This window comes from Poeciliopsis prolifica, unplaced genomic scaffold (assembly GCF_027474105.1).
Source record: "Poeciliopsis prolifica strain line A6 unplaced genomic scaffold, Auburn_PproV2 SCAFFOLD012, whole genome shotgun sequence".
NCBI classification, from domain to species: domain Eukaryota; kingdom Metazoa; phylum Chordata; class Actinopteri; order Cyprinodontiformes; family Poeciliidae; genus Poeciliopsis; species Poeciliopsis prolifica.
The window spans coordinates 9,210,742-9,229,723 of record NW_026562387.1 but is presented as its reverse complement, the minus strand read 5'-3'; the positions used below and the strand labels follow the sequence as shown (position 1 = coordinate 9,229,723).

Below are 18,982 nucleotides of genomic sequence, written 5' to 3'. Positions count from 1 at the left end.
GAAATTCCTGAATTGTTTTCTTCTATTTGCACATAAGCAACGTTTTGTGTTGGTCATTGTACCATTCAGTCAGTTTTTGCTGAGAGATGTTCAGCACCCAGTTTAGCAGGCCTAAACTGGATCCAACATTCAAAACAAATACAACAAAACACAAGACGGTTCCATTCCACCCACAATTTATCGAGTGACATCAAAGAAAAATGCTTTTGGCATTACGACGAGATTTCTTTGACTTCCTTGGTTTTATCAACAAGTTGCAACTCTGTCAACATGCATTTTACCTAAAGGCAAACTGGAATTATGTAAAATGAAATCTTTTGCTGGAGTTTCACGATTTCTTCACTGTTTACACAATTGCACAATTTCTACCAGGTCCTAAATCCCCTATCTTGACAAGGATGGGTTCTTCCTTACATGGTAAAAAGCTGGGGAGGGTGGCAGCAGTTTAATTCATCACAATGAACTAATATTGAACTGGAACCAAATCTTTTTCACATCGTCTGACCTGCTGGTTTTGAGACGTGTTTTATCGTGAAAGGACACTGACATCTGCTGGTTGGCGAACCTTTTGTCTTTTTTTTGTTCCTATAAAAATCCAGATGTTTCCTGAGATTAAGATTTTTGAATGAAAACTAGTTGGATATTAGACGTATTCATTCACCTCAGCAAAAATGTGGTTCCATCACAATAAAATGAACAATGCTTTCACTGACATATTTTACTGAACGTATGGTTCTGTTTGGTGATGTTCTGTGGGGCTTTTTGTGCCAAACATACTTTTTCATGTGTGATTTTTTTTCTCTCTTCCTTGTTTGGAAACATTAAACAGAAACATTGATTGCATCTCTTCCTACTCAGACACTACAGGCTCCTCACCTTTTCTACCAGATGCACTGGCTTTTTTTTGTACCACCAGGGGGTGCAGGTGAGTAGCCTATGCTCTGAGATGCCCAGCTCTTAGCAGGCTATCTCAGACAGCCCTCTGCTGAGCACAGCCGATAGTGTCACAGCAGCGGCGAGGTTGAACATCTGCCAGATGAACTTGGTGCTCTTTACTCCCGTCTTCACCCTGACACTGTTCCAACAATCTGACCCTGGTCCAGCTCTACCAGAACCATTAGGGAGTAATGAGCTGAATAGCATTGGCCAACAAAAAGAAAATGCGATTTTGAGTGTTTGTGTGGTTTGCGGCTCTGTCCAAAAGAAGGGCTGTGGATGCAGAGGCCTGGCACCGTTTCTAACATTCTGCTGGGTTTGTGGGGGATGTCGCAAGACATCACATTGAATACAGGACGTGAAGAATGGAGCTTCCTGGGCTCCATCCTTAGCCGAGACTGAGTTGGTGAGATATAAACACGGGGGTGGGGGGAGAGAAAAGCAGAATGGCGGGAACTCTTGGGAATAGAAACTAGAAATGACTGTGCACAAGTTTATAGCACTGTAAGTAACACAAACCAGACTTCTCAGTAAATAAGTTTGTTGTTTGTTTATTTCCTGGCAGTGTGATTAAAATCAGCAGGGAGTGTGTTATTACAAAGTGCTTGTCTTAAATCAGCACTGTCAGTCATATAAATCCTTCACCAGTTGGTAAATTTTTTCTCTAGTTGCTTTTTTACATATATACATATCTTTTTTAAAAATGTAATCTTTTTTTACTTGGAATTGAAACGTTCCTCACAGTCAGTGTTTATGTATTTCACTTCATGGAATACGTATTTTTCTTTACATTCTTTAGATTTCCAAACCTTCTAGCAGTGCTTGAGATAATTTTCTTTTTTTTTTTTTTTTTCAATATCTAGTTCGTGTGTAAGGTTTTGAACAACTGTGAATAAACAGACACTCCTGTAGACTCTTTCTCATTTTGCGGTTTCATATTGTCACAGACATTTGTTCTAAACGCAGTTACAGCATTAATTCCACCGCAGATGAATGAGTGTTGCTTTCCTCGTGGGACGTGTGAGCAAAGGTAGAGTGTTGCTATTTCAGCTGTGTTGAAAGTGGAGGAGTCGGGTTGGGGGTCCTGCCAGGCCTTGCTGCAGAGAAGGGAACGGTGCCGGAGCCATGGCCCAGGCCCGTGCTACTGACCCAAAGAGCAGACGGTAAACACTGGCTTTATGGACATTGTGCATGCGGTGGGTCTCCAGAGTAAGATTTCTTGTGTTAAATCTAGAATAGGAGGTTAGACAGATCAATGACTAGAAGGCACCAAACATCTTTATTTCTGTTGTCTTCATACACAAGAAACTGATTCAGCAACAGATTCAGGATTACACAGAATTTACACGTTTTTAAAAATTTTGGTTATAAAACATTCAAAGTATCACACAAAATAAAGGCTTAAAACTATCAGTAAAGTTGAAACCCATTTGACTTTAATTACAATTTTCTGATTTAAAATCTGATCATCTTCATGAATGCATGTTTTCAGTGACAGTCGCTGAAAACATGCATACAGTATGTTTGCATCTGGGTTTAATTTTACTTTGATTTTGTATTACTTTAGTGCTGTATAATGTGTAGTTATAACTCCTGCTTTATTTTGATGAACTGTTTTCTTGTGTGCAAACTTTCCTTCCTATTTTCTATTGAATACCTTTTCCTGTGTTGTTCTGTCAGTTCTGGTCTAGTATTTCTTGACTGCAGGTTGTAAAACTTGTTTATGTGTTTCTCCCCTTTATTGAGGTGTTCAGTAATTTATCTCATTGTTTCTCAGGTTCATCTTGTTATATGGGGTCCTGCACTAATTTACCATTCAGTTAATCAGTCCTACCTTATTCTTTTTTCAGGAATCATCTTCCCAGCAAACAAATTTCTGTTGCCGAAGTTCTTTCTGTTATATACCAAGGGTCATTTCCTCTTTCCTAACCATTATCACGCCTATTTTCGACTAATACTGTCAATGTGCATTGTTGGTTTGTTTAAATTAGCTCTTTTTCTTTTCATACTGTGCCACCTCCAGGTTTGTCATGTGAATTCATCTTTTTTTATTTTTATTAAATCACTTAATCAATTACCCAGTCTCATCACTGTGTTGATTCATGCTCAAATAAGACTTAATATTCAGCATTTGTGGCTCAATATTTGCCAAAACTTACATCATAAAGCTAATAAAAGTAGAAGAGACTATTGCCAACCACTGGACAGAGCAACGATTGGCTACCATGAAAACTTTTACATAACGCAGGACTTTTGTGCCACATATTGTAAAATAGACCCTTGGCTGACCTGCAGGATAAGTCTTGCATATGAGCTGATGAGGAATTATGTAAGAAACCTAAAAATTGGCCAAAACACTCATCGTCACTTTGGTCCATGTTTGACTTATGACCTGGCTTAGGTGAAACAAGAATATGCTGGGTTTTCCCCCTTATGGGAGGTGGGAAACACATTCTGGTGCCCCTCATCTGTTTCTACATGTGCCATAGCAACCAATGAAAATGATAAAACGACCTGCTTGTTTCCATAACAGAGTTGAGACTACATTACAGCAAAGAGCAGGGAAACAGTAACAGAATCAGGTGACAGAAAGACAGGGATTGAATTTTAATTCTTCCTAGCACTTCAAGGGTTATACTGTGAACAAATTGGACCCGTGGTTTATAATGTTTCTACTCTGAAAATACTTGGTTTTCCAAGTTCTATATCAGTAGTACAATTTGGACCAAGCTTAGAAAAGTAGTGGAGCAGATTCTCCTCTTGCTGCATTGCTCAGGAATCATTTTGGATGTCAGCTCGTGTTGCTAATTATGGTTTGCCAGGCCATCTCATTGTCAAAGCTACAATAACCAGTGAAAATTCGGATCAACGTGTTTAATTTTTTTTTATGTGTTTGCTTGTTTTTGCAATTATGCCAAAAACAAGTCCAAGTTGAGAACTAATCTGTTTGACTGCTATTGTTGATTAGATGCATTAAATTAATTGGTGAATGACTTATGACTGTTCAGCACTCATTTCTATCGAGTGCTGAACATTTGACAAGTACAGCAAGTGGCGGCCGCCCCTCAGTTTGAGAACCAATGTTATCTTAAAAAAAAAAAAAAACTGGATAAACACACACAAAGATGTCAAAAAAAAAAAAAGAAGGACAAAAAACGGCTTTACCTCAGAATTTCAGTATTTCTGAACTGGTTCTGTCTCCCTGTGCCATAAAAGTTCAGCTTTGAGTTTCTGGGAAGAGAAAATGAAGAGATATTCCGACAATAAACCACTTCATGCACGAACGATATCAGCGCACAGGAGCCTTGACAGGAGGCGGGGTCGGGGGCGGCTCTCGTGGATCAGCAAAACTGAGGATAAAATGTGGACAAGTGATGCTTTACCGGCTTTGGCGCACAACACCCGCAAGAAGAAAGGCCGTTTTTTAAAAGTTGTTCTTTAAGCCGCAGAAAACGAGAGGAGACCCTATTGCATATTTTTAACTCATGCAAAAAAAGAGGGGGGAAAAAAGGAGCAAAACGTCGGTTCAAGTTGCACCTGAGCTTTGCAACTTTGACTTTTTGTTTTTCTTCTTGCAGCTGAAGATTTCCTCACTGCCAGTTCATTCAAGGTAAATTACCTCCACTGTCTCCATAAATTTATTCCAATCACTTGCTGTTCCAATACGTGTTCACTTCTGTTGGCTCTTTATATCGTCATGTTTTCTGCATACTAAAAGGCTTAAGTTAATAATGGCTTTAGAAGTAAATGAACTTCAATTTTCTGGACTTTGTTAAATTACTGCATGCCTCTTGCAACCAGCATTCCTTCCGAATCGTTTAAGATCATTTAGGTTGTTTGGGATTTAAAAGTGAGTTGTAAAACTTTTCAAGGACAGTTTAAATTACTTTATTCCAGTTATTCTCAGTCTGCCAGTTTACCCTCACTGAACTCCCATTAGCTTTTTCCACAGCACTTCCCCAGATCATGTGTCTGCAAGCTAATGTACTGTTCCTACCAAGTTCAATATTGACATAAGTTATTCAACAACTCTTGTGGAGAGCACTAATTCTTCCAATGAATCTGCACTCTCACCCCTGTGCAGGTAAAGAAAGATTTGTGCTTCCTTCTGGTGGAGTTTGAGAAGCCTGTCCTTATCACTATTATCTCCAAGGATGAGGTGTCTGAGAGGCGTGTCCGTGCTCCTACTGGTCCAAGCCTCCATGTCCATGTTGCTGCTTCCAAACTCCACAGGATGGGAGCGGATGCTGGACAAGTATCTGGATGAGGAAGGAGACTGGTGGCAAGCCAAGCAGAGGGGGAAAAGGGCCATCACCAATAGTGACGCTCAGCTCATCTTGGATCTGCACAACAAGCTCCGAGGCCAGGTCTACCCCCCTGCCTCCAACATGGAGTACATGGTAGGTGCATGAAGCAGGCATAGGCTGATATTTGATTCTAATGGAATACGATTTCTATAAAGATGTTAAATGAAAATATATGAATATATGATTGAAATCAAGATCACCATGATCTCTACTTTAGCATCAAAGCCAAACTCAGGAGTGTCTTAGCACTATCAGTCAGCCTCATGTTCTTGCTGCTAAATGAGCTAGTGGCAGAAAAACAACTAACCATTACAGATAAACAGTTTATCTGCTGTCATTAGTACAGGCTAGTTCTGTATTAACAAGCCCAAGCATTAATGATAGGAAGTGCTAGCTGAAGTGTACCAGAGAGATTTAAAAACATTTTACAACCTCAACGTACCTTGATACTGGTAATTGGCCCTTACCTACTCAGATGTGACATTTCTATGTTTGACACTGAAAAGAAATTTACAGATTGGAGATATGCCAGTAACCATGACAGAGGCTGGAATGAGCTAGTGTTATATGTAGAGACAAGTATCTGGATGAGGAACTGTAAAAACTGTAAAAAAAAATATTATTTTTGTATTTAGTGAATGCATGTAATTCTAAAAACAAGGTGTGGAATTTATGCTTTGATGCATAAATATAAATAATCGTGTAAATATTTTGTTACTTGCAGCATTATGGTCAGATTCAGCAGAGGGTTTAGAGAAAATGCAGTTTCTGACTGTTGAAAAGTTTTGCAGTTTGGTGAGCTGAACCAGTCTCCAGACCTCTTGGCCCCATGCAGTCTAACTTTGCTCAAACGTGCAAAGTGCCAGCCTCCAAAGCACCTCTGCACATGAACCCATAACTTTTTACTCCCATGACTCTGCGGCTGCTTTGCAAAAACAGAAGAATTTTCCCAACTTGCCAATAATCACATTTCTGTTGCGTTTCTGCCCCTCCTTTCAACCCCCAACACTCACGCCTAGAGATTTGTTTGACTTTATCCTTTGGCCATCACTTGAGTGTGCAGCGCCAGATCGCTTTTCACAGTGCAATTAGAATCAAGAGTGCAGCACAGAGGGCCTTGTTTTACCAGCTGTCTAACTACCCTGGCTAAACACGCAGGCATACACCACCCTTTAGGCGCAGATCTGGATTTTTTCCAGATCACATACTACGTGTAGGCACAGTTTGGCCTCCGCGGTGCACGGCCATCAACAACACATCTCAGGTGGAAGAAAAACCAAAATCAATACAATGTGGAGACAGTAATGAGGTTTTATCACCTTTTCTTTCTCACTGAAAGAGAAATAGAACAAAAGCTTGCATTATTCTCCAGTAAGATAAAATAAACAGTTCCTGCTGAGGGCATTTGCTGGACTGTGTAATTGTGTAATTGAGAGGTTATGCTAGGGGGCCATTCGTACGTCTGTACAGAGGCGCACGGGTGTGAAAAACTGCTGAGTTAGGCAGAGTGTAGCTCTTTTCACCATCTCCAGTTACAGCAGGCAGTTTTTTTGGGGGTCTGAGGGCACAGTGGGGTTAAGCACGTAGAGGTATGCAACAAGAGGATGTGAGGCGTGAGACAGAGTGAAGGATAACTGGGGATGGAAGGTAAACATTAAATGGCGAGAATTAAAAAAATAAAAGGAGGCATCACAATATGGTAACTCTGAGAAAAAACAAATTGTTTGATTAGTGGGAAACCCACATCAAAGGAGAAAGTTCGTATTGAGATGTTGGCTGGAGCTGGTGTTATCTACAGTAAAATAAGCTATGTACAAACATTGGCTGAAAGAGCTCTCAGCAAAGTGCTTGATCTGGTGAAACTAAACGTGAAGTGTTTGTGCAAAATGATTGTCATTATTACATCAGGAGGAAAATGTTTTGAGAATTCAAGCCTGAATGCGGAGCTGTATTGGATTATGTGTGGCCGTACTGCTGCAGAGTTGACCAGAGTGATTTACAAAATAGACGGCATCAGTGAGAAAGAACATCAATGGAAAACATTGAAGGACATCATTCAGCATGGTACAGCTTTGGCACGAGAAAATGGAGAACGAAGACTTTTCTTGACTTTTGTGGATTATCTGTAGGCTTTAGGTCTGACATCTTTCTTTCCAAGTCAAATCTCAAGTCAGTTCCTGATCTTTTAACTTTGAACTTCGAGTCTTGAGTCACTTCACCAAGTTTATAATCTAAGTGAACTTTAAAAGGATAAGACATTGACATTGCTTTTCAGTGTAAATACTCAGTCTGACAATTGTTTAGGCATTCCCCATATCTATCAAACTTAACCTATCTCATTTTGAAATAAATGCAAAAAGACGTTTTCAAGAAATTAAAGTGACACTAGCACTTCTAGCTTTCTGTTTTTTTTTTTTTTTTTTTTTTTGTGGGGTTTAAATCTAAGTATGAATACAACACACCATGCATGTCCATAAACTTAATACAACTTTACAGCCTCCATCCTGGAGGGTGGCAAGAAAATTAGTTCAGCTGTTAAGCATTTAATATACATTAGTAACTATATGAGAAGCAACTATATAGTAACTGTATTGGCTCTTTCTTTGGTATTTCATTTAGAAAAAGTTATACAATCGAAACTGTTTTGAAACCCACTACTTTTAAAAACCTTGGTATGCTTTGATATTAATAATCACCCTATGTGTATAGCTGGATAGAGAAAAGACAATATTCTTTGACTGTGGAAAATAATATGTGTAGTAGTAGTTGTCAATATTTGAGGTTCTGATCAGCTTTACAGACCATATACTTTTGTGACTGATTTCCACCTTATTTCAAAATGACTTTTTTTCCCTACTGCTGTCACTTTCCAGAAGGCTCAAAGCTTCATTCTGCTGGAAGACTTCATAGATGTGCTTGGCTGTGCTCCAGTTACACACTCATGCATGCAGAGATGCATAAAACCATGTGCACAGAGAGACTCGTTTGCCCATCAGCTCTCTTATTGTCCTCCATTGTATTAGAGCACAACCCCAGTGACCCTCTGAGGCAATCATTGAAGATAACATCAGTTTAGATCCACTGCTTTATCTCCCCCTTCATCTGCCTGTTTTTTTTTTTTTTTGTTAATTATTTTTTTCCCTCCCTCCCTTTCTCTTTCTTTTGCTCTGCTTCTCCCTTCCTTATCCCTATGGCTTCGTTCCCATTCTGTCATTATGCACCACAGAGGCCCCAAAAATTCCCTGAATAAGCATTCACGCTTCACAATGGCTTCAACACGGGGACAGCAATTCTGCCTCTCACTCAGATGTTGACCAACAGGTATAACATCTGAGTGGTATAAAAAGAAAGGTGTCAGTGTTTGAAGCAGTAGAAGACAAACAGACGGCATCTTGGTGGGGGGAAAGGGCCTCACGTTTCCTGCTGTTTAGCTTGGCCTTGCTGCACCACACTCGGGCCTGTGGTGGTGCTGTTAGTGACAAAGCTCTATTGATTTTTTTTTGTTTTTTTTTTTTGTCAATGTGGAATGCAGTTAGACAATATCTAAGTCCAGGGCTTTTAAAAAAATCTGGCAACTACTGATTAACAGTGGCATGGAATATTGCTGGACCCTGAAAGTCAACTTAGAGACCCAGTAGTTCCAGTATTTTAGAAATCTGAATTGATTAGTTATACTCAGAAGATCTCCACAGGGGGGTGCCAGAGTGCATTCAGAACAGGTGTTCCGAGGTTATCCGCTGACTCCACACCAGCACTACATCAGATGGAAACTTTGATTTTAAAGAGTTGCTCCAGAATACCTACTGTGCACCACCTGGACTCCACATCACATCTTTGCCTCCTCTGAAACCTGAAGGTCTGGATTTTCGTCCCCTTTGACTTGCTGCACCCTCTTTATGTAACAGTTTGCATGAATACAAAACCTTTATTTTCCAAATTTTCTTTCGCTCTAAATCCCTGGCCACTGTTCTTGTCATCAGTGTGTCCAGGAATCTTCACAAATCCTTGAAGAGACACAGGGCACAAAAAATACAGAACAGCATGGACAGCTCATTTTCCATTTGACATAGTATTTGTTGGCTATAAAAAGTCCTGTTGTAAAAAAACATCTTATTTGACATAATTGCAAACATTCATTCTTATATTTTTTATAGAACATTTTAGAATATGAGTACAAATACTAGGGTTTCAAGAAGTACGATTTTAAGTAAAAATTAGGAACACAATCTACAGTTGTTTTAAGAATTGCAGCTGTTCTTTGTATTTCTAATCAACCTTTCCCTCACTGCAAAACTACTCAGAATAAATTCTTCATTTCCTTAACTCCTTATAAGCAAGTTTTGTATTTACTCAGATTAAATATAATGTTTGCAGTTGCAGTTGTCAATAGTTATTTCACGTAGAGTTTGACTTCCATGTGAAAAATTTTGAAGTTTGTCTGGTTGTGCAATCTTTTCATTTGCCATTTTCAAACCATTTCGTGGAATTTGCTAGAAAGTTGTGCTTGAAAAACATGAATGGAAATTCACACATGTAAATTACTTCACAATATATTTTTTAATTTGTTCTCTTCTCTCTTTTAGAGTTCATGACAGAAAGTCAACCATTTACATCTTTGCATTTTCTCTAACTTTCCCTTTTACTTTATTTTCCGAGTTCCCATATCTTTCCTTTGCCTCTCAGTAGTCTCACTACGGTCCATTGATTATACACAGGAAACTCATACTTGCAAAGGAAGTATCTTGTGAGGGCAGCCAGACAAACACAAAGTGAAAAAGAAAATACAAGAAATCCTGACTGCAAATGAAGTGTTAAACGAAACAAACAATGCCATGTGAGCTACACTGAAAAATGTTCGCAAGGGTGGGGGCGCTTTTCTTTATGGTTCTGTTGTCAGAGCAGGAGGCAGACAGGATCGGGTTTGTGGTTACAATGTTCCTCCTCCTGGGCTGACTGCGCAAACAACAGCATTTTGACAGCCTGGCTGTACACTGTACAGATGCAACATCTAAAAGGAAATGTGAAAATAATTTGAATGGCAAATCTAGCTGTTTTCCCATCATCATGGCTGTGCACTACTCCTTGCCAAGTAACTAACAGAAAACATTTGCTTTAGATCAATTTCATTTTCAGAAAGCTGTTGGATTCTTAACTGCAAGAAATCGGAAAGCATCAACCAGTTTGCTTTTTAAGAATATTTTGATCATTTGAGCCCCACAAAGTAGAACATTTGTGACATTATTCACCCATTTTTAAAAATAAACTGGTCTTAGCATTGACTAAATAATAAGATTATCTAATGTCATACTAAACTATGCAGACACACTGTCTGCACTGAAGAAGATGCATGCATTTTGAATGGTTGACAATTCTGACCGATATATAAGGAATGCTCACAAGCTATTCATGGAGCACAGAGCATTAACCCAAGACAATCTGGTGATCAATGAAAATAATGAAGCAACAAAAGTTATTTACTCAGTTTTGAGTGGCGCATTGTCTGTCTTTCTTCTTTCCAATACACAGGCAGAGGGCACATCATAGTTGATTGCAGCACTAATTTCTTCATGTTTCGACAAACAAAATGTGTTTTTAGATACAGGAAAAAACGTGTCAAGTTGAGAAACGGCGTGACAGCAGCTTTAAAATACCAAGACAGATGTCAAAGCAGATGATAATGCTGACATTTCAGTCTGCGCACCCCAAATAGAGGTCATGTCAGGGCAGTGCAGTTTTGAGTTGAACAAATTTTCCTTATTGCTTTAACCAACACTCAGTAAGTCATTATAAAGCATGGAACAACTCGACCTTACTTTAAATGGCATCAGCTGTATTCTGTTTCCTGCAGGGGTACAGGCAATCAGTTAACATTTGGTAGTTCTGCATTTTACAGGCTTGGTATTTACGTCACCTGTGTCAGCTATTCATTTTAGAGCAGGCTTTAACTACATTTTTAACATCACATACACATGCACACACTCTTATTGATTTTCCAAACACAAGTCACCCCGAATGTGAATAAAAAGGTGTGTAATGAAATTACTTATAATTTAAGACTTATTTTTTATATGCTAATACTCAGCATTTGGACAGAGTAGCTTGTCAAAAAATAAGCAATTTTCCCTTTTAGTACATTCTGATTTTGACTGATGATAGGAACATACTGTTCTTCAGAGAAATTTAAATTTTTATATATTGTATATATATGGTGGTTCTCTTCGCATTCCCAGAACTTGACCTGGTGTGTAAATCGCAAAGCAGTAAAGTGAAAGAAATGCTCCAGGATTCTTTTACTTATTTATTTTTTTCATTTTTAATAAATTTACAAACAATTCAAAGAAGGCCTGTTAAAGGTGAAACTGCTGGTTGGCAGAAATAAATTGAAAAAATCTCCACATTGACATCAGTTTTCAGATACAGCTAAAGTGAAGATGATGAAGCTACTTAGCACTTCATCATATGGGTTTAGCACATCACTGCCCACAGAAAAAGCACATATGGCTGTAAATGTCTTTGCTCATTACCAGCTCTCCTAATTGACATTGATAAACCTCATGTTCTATCATCATCTCTCTATCTAATTGGCTTTGGATAACGTTTTGTCAGCTTTCCAGCTTTTATTCTAAATATTCTGCAAAATGATGCAATTTGTTGTTGTCTATCTTCTGATCAGGTGTGGGACACAGAGCTGGAACGTACTGCTGAGGAGTGGGCAGAGACCTGCCTGTGGGAGCATGGTCCTGCGGGCTTACTCCCACAGATCGGGCAGAACCTGGGTGTGCATTGGGGAAGGTAAATAATCTCTCAATAAAAAGTTAGAGTCTTCTTAAAAAGTTAGCGACTTTTTCATTTTTACTTTCCTTGTCATTTCTCTGCAGAAGGCATTACAAATATAATGGGCTTTCCTGATTACCCTGAGAACATTGACATTTCTTCTTCCACAGTATAGACAGTATATGACAGAATGCTGTCTTAATTCATCATTTGGATTGCATTGTCCCATTTTCTTCTTAAACACAAGATTTAATAATGTGGCACTTTAAAATAAACTGACCATCTTATTTCAAGTTCAAACACTGGAGATTCTAACATTAATTTTGACCTGGGAGAGCAGCTCCTTCTTTGTCCAATGGACAGCACAAATTACTGGGTTCACAAATATTAAATGAGTTTTTTTTTATTTTAACAAATTTTTGGTATAAAGTCTGTCAAAGTAGAACTTTTCACTTTAGTTTTGACCAGTCTAAATGATTATGAGGTGACTCATTTCATCTCTTGACACAAAACGATCCCTGTGTGAGTCTGTTATTATTCAGAAAGCCTTCCCTGTCCCAACCAATAAGACATAGATGCATAGACAAAACAACTGCCGACAGTGATTCTGTTTTTCCATTTGCTTACTCAAAAAATCTCTCGAAACGTCAGTGTCTCACAGAAGAAAACCTTGTTTTTGCATCTAATCAGTTCTACTCCCCGTCAAGATGCTTCATTTTAATCAAATTGTCCTTCAGCACCTGGTTCCAGGCCTGTGGCCTTGGTAACGTAGCAGTGCTTACCAATTAGAGCCATCATAACAGAAGTGCCTGAATTGGTGTGTTTATCAGTGGTTGGCAATTATACGTGGTGGAGGTGTATTACTTAGAGCAATGTTTTTCCTTGCTGAGCTTGTAAGTGCATTTAATTAATCATTACAACTTTGACTGAGTATGCATACTATATAGAACCCTTCTGCTTCTTGCTTCAAAGAGTCCTTGGACTCACTATGAGACAGAGTTCACAGTTTTTTTTAGCTTCGTGTGACTTATAATACTCACGGCTGTTTTTAGGTATCGGCCCCCTACCTCCCATGTGCAGGCCTGGTACGATGAAGTGAAAGATTACTCCTTCCCTTATCCTCAAGAGTGCAATCCCTACTGCCCGTTCAAGTGCTCCGGACCTGTTTGCACACATTACACACAGGTACCCTGCCTGACTATGCTATTTGTGCCAGCTGTTTTTGTTGTATAATGAACTATGTCATGGTTTTGTAGCTGGTATGGGCCACGAGCAGCCGAATTGGCTGTGCCATCAATCTCTGCTACAACATGAATGTGTGGGGACAAATTTGGGAGAAAGCTGTATATCTGGTCTGCAACTATTCACCAAAGTATGTACAGCAGAATAAAGTCATACTCGGAAATTTTAATAAAATAAAAAAAACATGTTTCATTTGCAATGTTTGAACAGTTTTACTGAATATCAATTATAACAGGGGGAATTGGTGGGGACATTCCCCTTACAAACATGGGACTCCATGCTCTTCTTGTCCTCCAAGCTACGGAGGAGGATGCAAGGATAATCTTTGCTACAAAGGTATCCATGAGTCACATTAGAAAAGGCAAAGAACCCAGAAAAAAGTTAAATGAAATGACTCATCATTCCCTGTTTCTGTATCTCTAGTTGAAGATGACAGATCTAGCCCACCACTGGAGGAAACAGAGGAGAGCAACTTTATTGAGCCAGAGGGCTCTCGAGGAACGAATCCCTGGTCTTGGCCCTCCAAGCCTGCACCTCCCAGCCTCCCTGCCCCAGCCCCGGCCCCCACTCTGCCCCCCACAGAGGACCTGCAGAAGAATGAAGTGGTCAACATTCAGCAGATGTGTAAGTTGCCATTTAACTGTTTGCTCTGGATCAAGTTTCAACTTAAATTTGGGGGCTTTTGGGCTTGGTTTAAGGGGTGGGACCAGCAGATTGGGGAACTACAGTACGGTATGTACTATAAAGAAAAACGTCTGGACGCTGGGCTAGAACCAGAGAATAAGAATTTTTTGTGTGGAAGTGGCAGTATTGGATTATAGAAACAAAACAGGTCATAACTGCACAATGTTTTACTTACCGTTTATGTAAGATTTCTTTGATGTTTTGTAGCCTTTACTTGTTATGCGCTTGATCGATTCTGACAGTCTGTAAACCCGGCCCAATACTGCAAGTCACTCTTTGGAGGAGGGGGTCTTTATTTTAGCGTGATCCCCAAGGACGTGTTTGTTTTTGGCTTGCTGAGCGGGAGTGAAAGGGGCTCGCTGTGGTTTTTGAACGGCTTCCTCCCTGCAGTGCAAGGGCCCTAAGAGTGTAAGATGAGACACTTCTTCTAGTATTGCTGACCACCCTGAAATATGTTGTGGGGGGTTTTGTGTGTGTTTTGTTCTGGAAGCAATGCATCAATCCCTTTCCCTTGGGTTTCTCTCAGCCTGCGATTTTCAAAACTAACTTATACTCAATTTAAAACAGCCGACTTACGGACGCAGTTTTGTGCAGGAGCATTTTCTGAGAAGTCATAATGTTTGTGTTTCAGCTCAGCTCGTCACCTGTGACACCAAACTGCGAGATCAGTGCAAAGGAACAACATGTAATAGGTAAAACAGAGACCAAACAGTGACATATAAAGAGAAATGAACAGTGTTTTAAACTATGGTTTTTTCTATGTTGACGTGCAGGTACGAGTGTCCAGCTGGATGCCTGGATGCAACAGGAAAAGTGGTTGGAACAGTGTACTATGAAATGGTGGGTAAACAGATTGCTATGCAATTTTTAAAGTCTGAACCATGCTAAGATCAAAGTTTACAATATTTTTGATTGAATACCAATCAAGCCTTCATGAAGGTATTTTTGCCAATATAAGCGTTGAGATAATGTATAATTTTGTTATGAAATAAGCCCACTGGCCCTTTTCCACTAGAGTCTACTCATCATGGCTCAATTATGCTCTAGTGGCTTATAGTGTCTAAGTGTCATCTATTGTATAAAGTGCTGGGTTACCAGTTGATGAAAACATATATATATATATATATATATATATATATATATATATATATATATATATATATATATATATATATATATATATATATATATATATATATATATATATATATAAGAAAACATATAGTTAGTCTTTCAATCATTAGGTACCAATTTTAGCTTAGTCAGTCAACTTTGAAAAAGGTCAAAAGTAGATTGAAGATAACGTTACTTATTTGTTAATAAGATGCCACTGTTTAAGATGAAACAGCTCAATAAACTGGCCGATTAATCTTTATTAACAACAATAATTATTGGAAGGAAATACTTAGCCAAACACAAACGTCCTACATTTTTGTACTGATTTTTTTTTTCTACAACTTTTGTAAGTTCTAACTGCTGTGTCAGCAAAATGTACACAAAAATATCTCTGGTTTGTGCAGCAATCGAGTGTGTGCAGAGCTGGTCTACATGCTGGTGTCATAGATAACGATGGGGGCTGGTTGGACGTGACAAGACAAGGCAGAAAGAACTATTTCATCAAATCCAACAAGAACGGCGTCCAGTCTCTTGGGTGAGGCAGTGATTTTAGAAACAAAATTGGCATTTATATGTGGTACACTTGGGATACTTGCGAGTGACCTCATTACAGTCCAATTGAAAGGAAAAGAGGAAATCTAACGGTGTCTTACGCCTTTCCTTTGGACAGAAAATATCACAGTGCTAACTCCTTCACAGTTTCCAGAGTGGCAGGTAAGGCTAGGAGTGTGACACACGTTACGTATTATACACATATAGAATTGCTCATTAAAAGGTTTGTTGCTGCATCAATATTTGAAGACATTTTCTGTGTGCTTTTTTTTATATATAGTTAAAGCCATTACATGTGAAACCACAGTTGAACAATTGTGTCCATATGAAAAGCCTTCAAGACACTGTCCAAGGTTTGAACTTTAATGTACTTACTGTTTGACCATTAAGTATATTTCTAGTCTTTGGTATCCAGTATTGTTCCCTGGTTTTGTCAACTCCTGAAATGATTGTATTTTTAGATTATATTGCCCAAGGAACTGTTTAGAGGAGAACCCTCGTCTGTCCAGAGTCATTGGTACAAAAATATACTCTGACGTAAGTTCCCGTTTTTTGAAGATGTGTAAAAGCCAACCGTCCACAAAGTTTTAGTGCATCATCCTGTTTCTTCTTAATTGTTCTTGTAGAAGTCCAGTGCATGTCGGGCAGCTGTCCATGCTGGAGTCATCAGGAATGGTGTGGGTGGATACATAGATGTGATGCCAGTGGACAAGCGGAATCACTATATTTCCTCATACCAAAACGGGATTTTCTCTGAGAGGTATGGCAGGATTTATCTATAAATATGTAGTGTGTAGACAAATGTGTATTGATATGTGCATTTTCAGTTGAAGATTTTGTCCTCATGAAGTTAAACTGCACATTTTATTATTTCACAACGTATAATTTTTATTTGCTTCTGACTTTTAGCTCATGTTATGCTCATTCCAAATATTTTGAAAACCAATAGAAGGGTGACAGTTGTATTTGTATTGTATGTTTTCTGTAATTTGCTCTTCAAACAGCCACTAATTTAACAAATGGAGCTTTACTGTAGCAACACCAAGAGCAGTAGTTAACAGGAAAGAAAAACCCAATGTAAAGAATTACAGTTGATGAGGTCTTTGTTATTGAATTGAATGAATGATTCTCAGGTTGAGAGAAATTCAAACACTCTTTCCTCTTTGAGGCCCTAATCTTTTCATGATACAGACACTTTATTAAGACTCCGATACACGACGCCTCAGAGGGCAATTAGCATGTTTTTAATTGAACATAATTAAAAGCTGGGCAATTATTGTTGAGGAGACGAGTGTAGCATCTCATGTGTCTCTGAGTGAGAGTTATCTTAGTTCTTTTTTTTGTCAGTTTTGAGCAAACAGCACTACCTGAATGAGATAATATCCTTTAAGTAATTACACATTTTAAATGTGTAATGACAAAGCTCTTCAAGTTTTGAGCACATTTGCTAAATTGTCTGGGACATCCTTCCTCATGTCACCACTTATCCCATAGAAAACCCTCATTGCAAGATGCTGTTTCACAACATAGCATTTCCTCCATCTTGTGAGATATTGTTGAAAAAATAAAATCTAAAGCATTTCTTTTAGTCTTTACCAAGTGTAAAGTGATAATAATTGTCTCCAGATTGTTTTTCAGTCCGGGGGCGATAGCTCTTATATTGCTCGAGGGTCGTATTTTTTTCTCCCGCAGTACTGAGGAACAGTCTGTATGATGCGGTTAGAGCAGCCATAAAGTATTGGAAAAATTACAGCTGCTTAAAACGTAGAATCTGAGGTGAATCATTAATCAACTCATCAAGTTTTTTGTTTTGCAGCTTCACACTTTGTTCATGTCCAGATTTACCTGGAATGTTTGTTGTCAAAAAGCTCCAACTTAGTTTTATCTGAAAACAAAGCTACCTTGTAACCATAGTTTTCTGTAAGTTTCTGTAAGCTTTCAACTGCAGTTGAATGGTCCTATCAATTATGTCTTGGTGGATGTTTGGAGAGAAACACGGCACAGCATCAAGACTGATTACTCTTCTTGTCCCTCTCTCCCCCTGCAGCCTTCAAAACCCTCCTGGAGGGAAGGCGTTCCGGATCTTCTCAGTGATCTGAGCTGTGAAGAAGGCGTTTTAAACGAATCATTCGGGGCACTAGAAGCTTTTGACGAGACAAAAATTGAGCCACGTTATCGAACACAATCACTGAAATCATTCAGGCTGTGCCAGGTTTCAAGGATGAAAGGTTGTTACCATTGACAACGCAAACCCAGGAGAAAAACTCAAAAAGGTCCCACCTCTTCAAAATGTAGTTTTTCTTTTATGGTAAATTGTAAATATAGCTGAATTTTTGCTGTACATATTTGTACATAGTTTTTTTTTTTCTTCTTATTTCCATTGCATCATTTACTTACCTGTTTACCAAGTACAGTATCTTTGTCTAAATATGGATTTTAAAAATGCTAAATCATAATGGCACATACAAGAGAAATCCCATTTTATTATTTTATGTACAGCATATTTTTATTGGTGCTTTGGAGCAGTTCTCTTGGTAGTTTTTTTTAATAAAGGGAAAATTGATATACATGTTTTTGTACATATTTATGCTATGTATCAATATAATTTGTATTGGATGCTGCTGAATGTGTTGTGTATGGTTTTCTCCCACCTGGCTGCTTTTGTTTTTATTTTCCAGAATAAGGAACTTAAGCTAAAATTTCCTGCAGGTCGGGAAGTCCACCCAACCCACAGAGTGGTCTCATGCTCATCAAAATAGTGGTTTCTATATTTTGCATTGCCTTTGAAGGGACTCTTTATAAAATCGGAAATAAAGCAATGTAGCAATTTTTGCATTTTGAGCTGTAATAATTATAACAGTTAACTGTGCTGTTATCAATCATGTCATACATGCATTAAAATGTTCACATTTATTTCCTCTGGAAGAACAATGAAGTTTTATTTCCAATAAAAATGTAGAACAATGTTAAATCTCAATCATATGTTTGCATTACAAGCATCCAGAACCCTCAAAGCTTTCTACATTTTTGTGCCCAGACCAACGGTAGGCCAAAATTGAAAAGGGAAAGAAAAATTATTCCTCATTTTCAAAATGTTTTGTGAACATTTGTTCCCAATATGTTGTCAACATACTCAGCTGGATTTAGGAGTGAACTTTGACTAAGCCATTCTAATACACGGATATGCTGTCAGCTAAATTATTACTTTGTAGCTCTGGTTGCATGTTTTGGCTTGTTACTCTGCTAGAAATTCAACCAGGTTTAAGGGTTTCGTTTTTCCATTAAAGTAAAGCATCTCCACAGGATAATGCTGCCACCACTATGTGTCACTGTGGAAATAGTTTGTGCAGGGTGAGGTTAGCCTCCTCCAT

At 38.6% G+C, this 18,982-nt stretch overlaps 1 protein-coding gene across 2 annotated transcripts; it reads left to right on the top strand.

Moving 5' to 3' along the window:
- Positions 1-1,268: 1,268 nt before the first annotated feature.
- crispld1a (cysteine-rich secretory protein LCCL domain containing 1a) lies at positions 1,269-18,524 on the top strand. 2 transcript variants are annotated; one of them, XM_055037904.1, is made up of 16 exons: positions 1,269-1,342; positions 4,515-4,546; positions 5,090-5,336; positions 11,917-12,035; positions 13,070-13,202; positions 13,274-13,389; positions 13,495-13,595; positions 13,683-13,883; positions 14,575-14,635; positions 14,717-14,783; positions 15,464-15,594; positions 15,730-15,773; positions 15,892-15,964; positions 16,073-16,148; positions 16,238-16,371; positions 17,659-18,524. In XM_055037904.1, exons 3-16 carry the CDS (start codon positions 5,091-5,093, stop codon positions 17,708-17,710), a joined length of 1,554 nt encoding a protein of 517 aa, XP_054893879.1. In that variant the 5' UTR covers positions 1,269-1,342; positions 4,515-4,546; position 5,090; the 3' UTR covers positions 17,711-18,524. The 2 variants fall into 2 exon arrangements, with proteins under 2 accessions (XP_054893879.1, XP_054893878.1); XM_055037903.1 differs by lacking the exon at positions 1,269-1,342 and having other exon boundaries at positions 4,361-4,546.
- Positions 18,525-18,982: the final 458 nt, after the last annotated feature.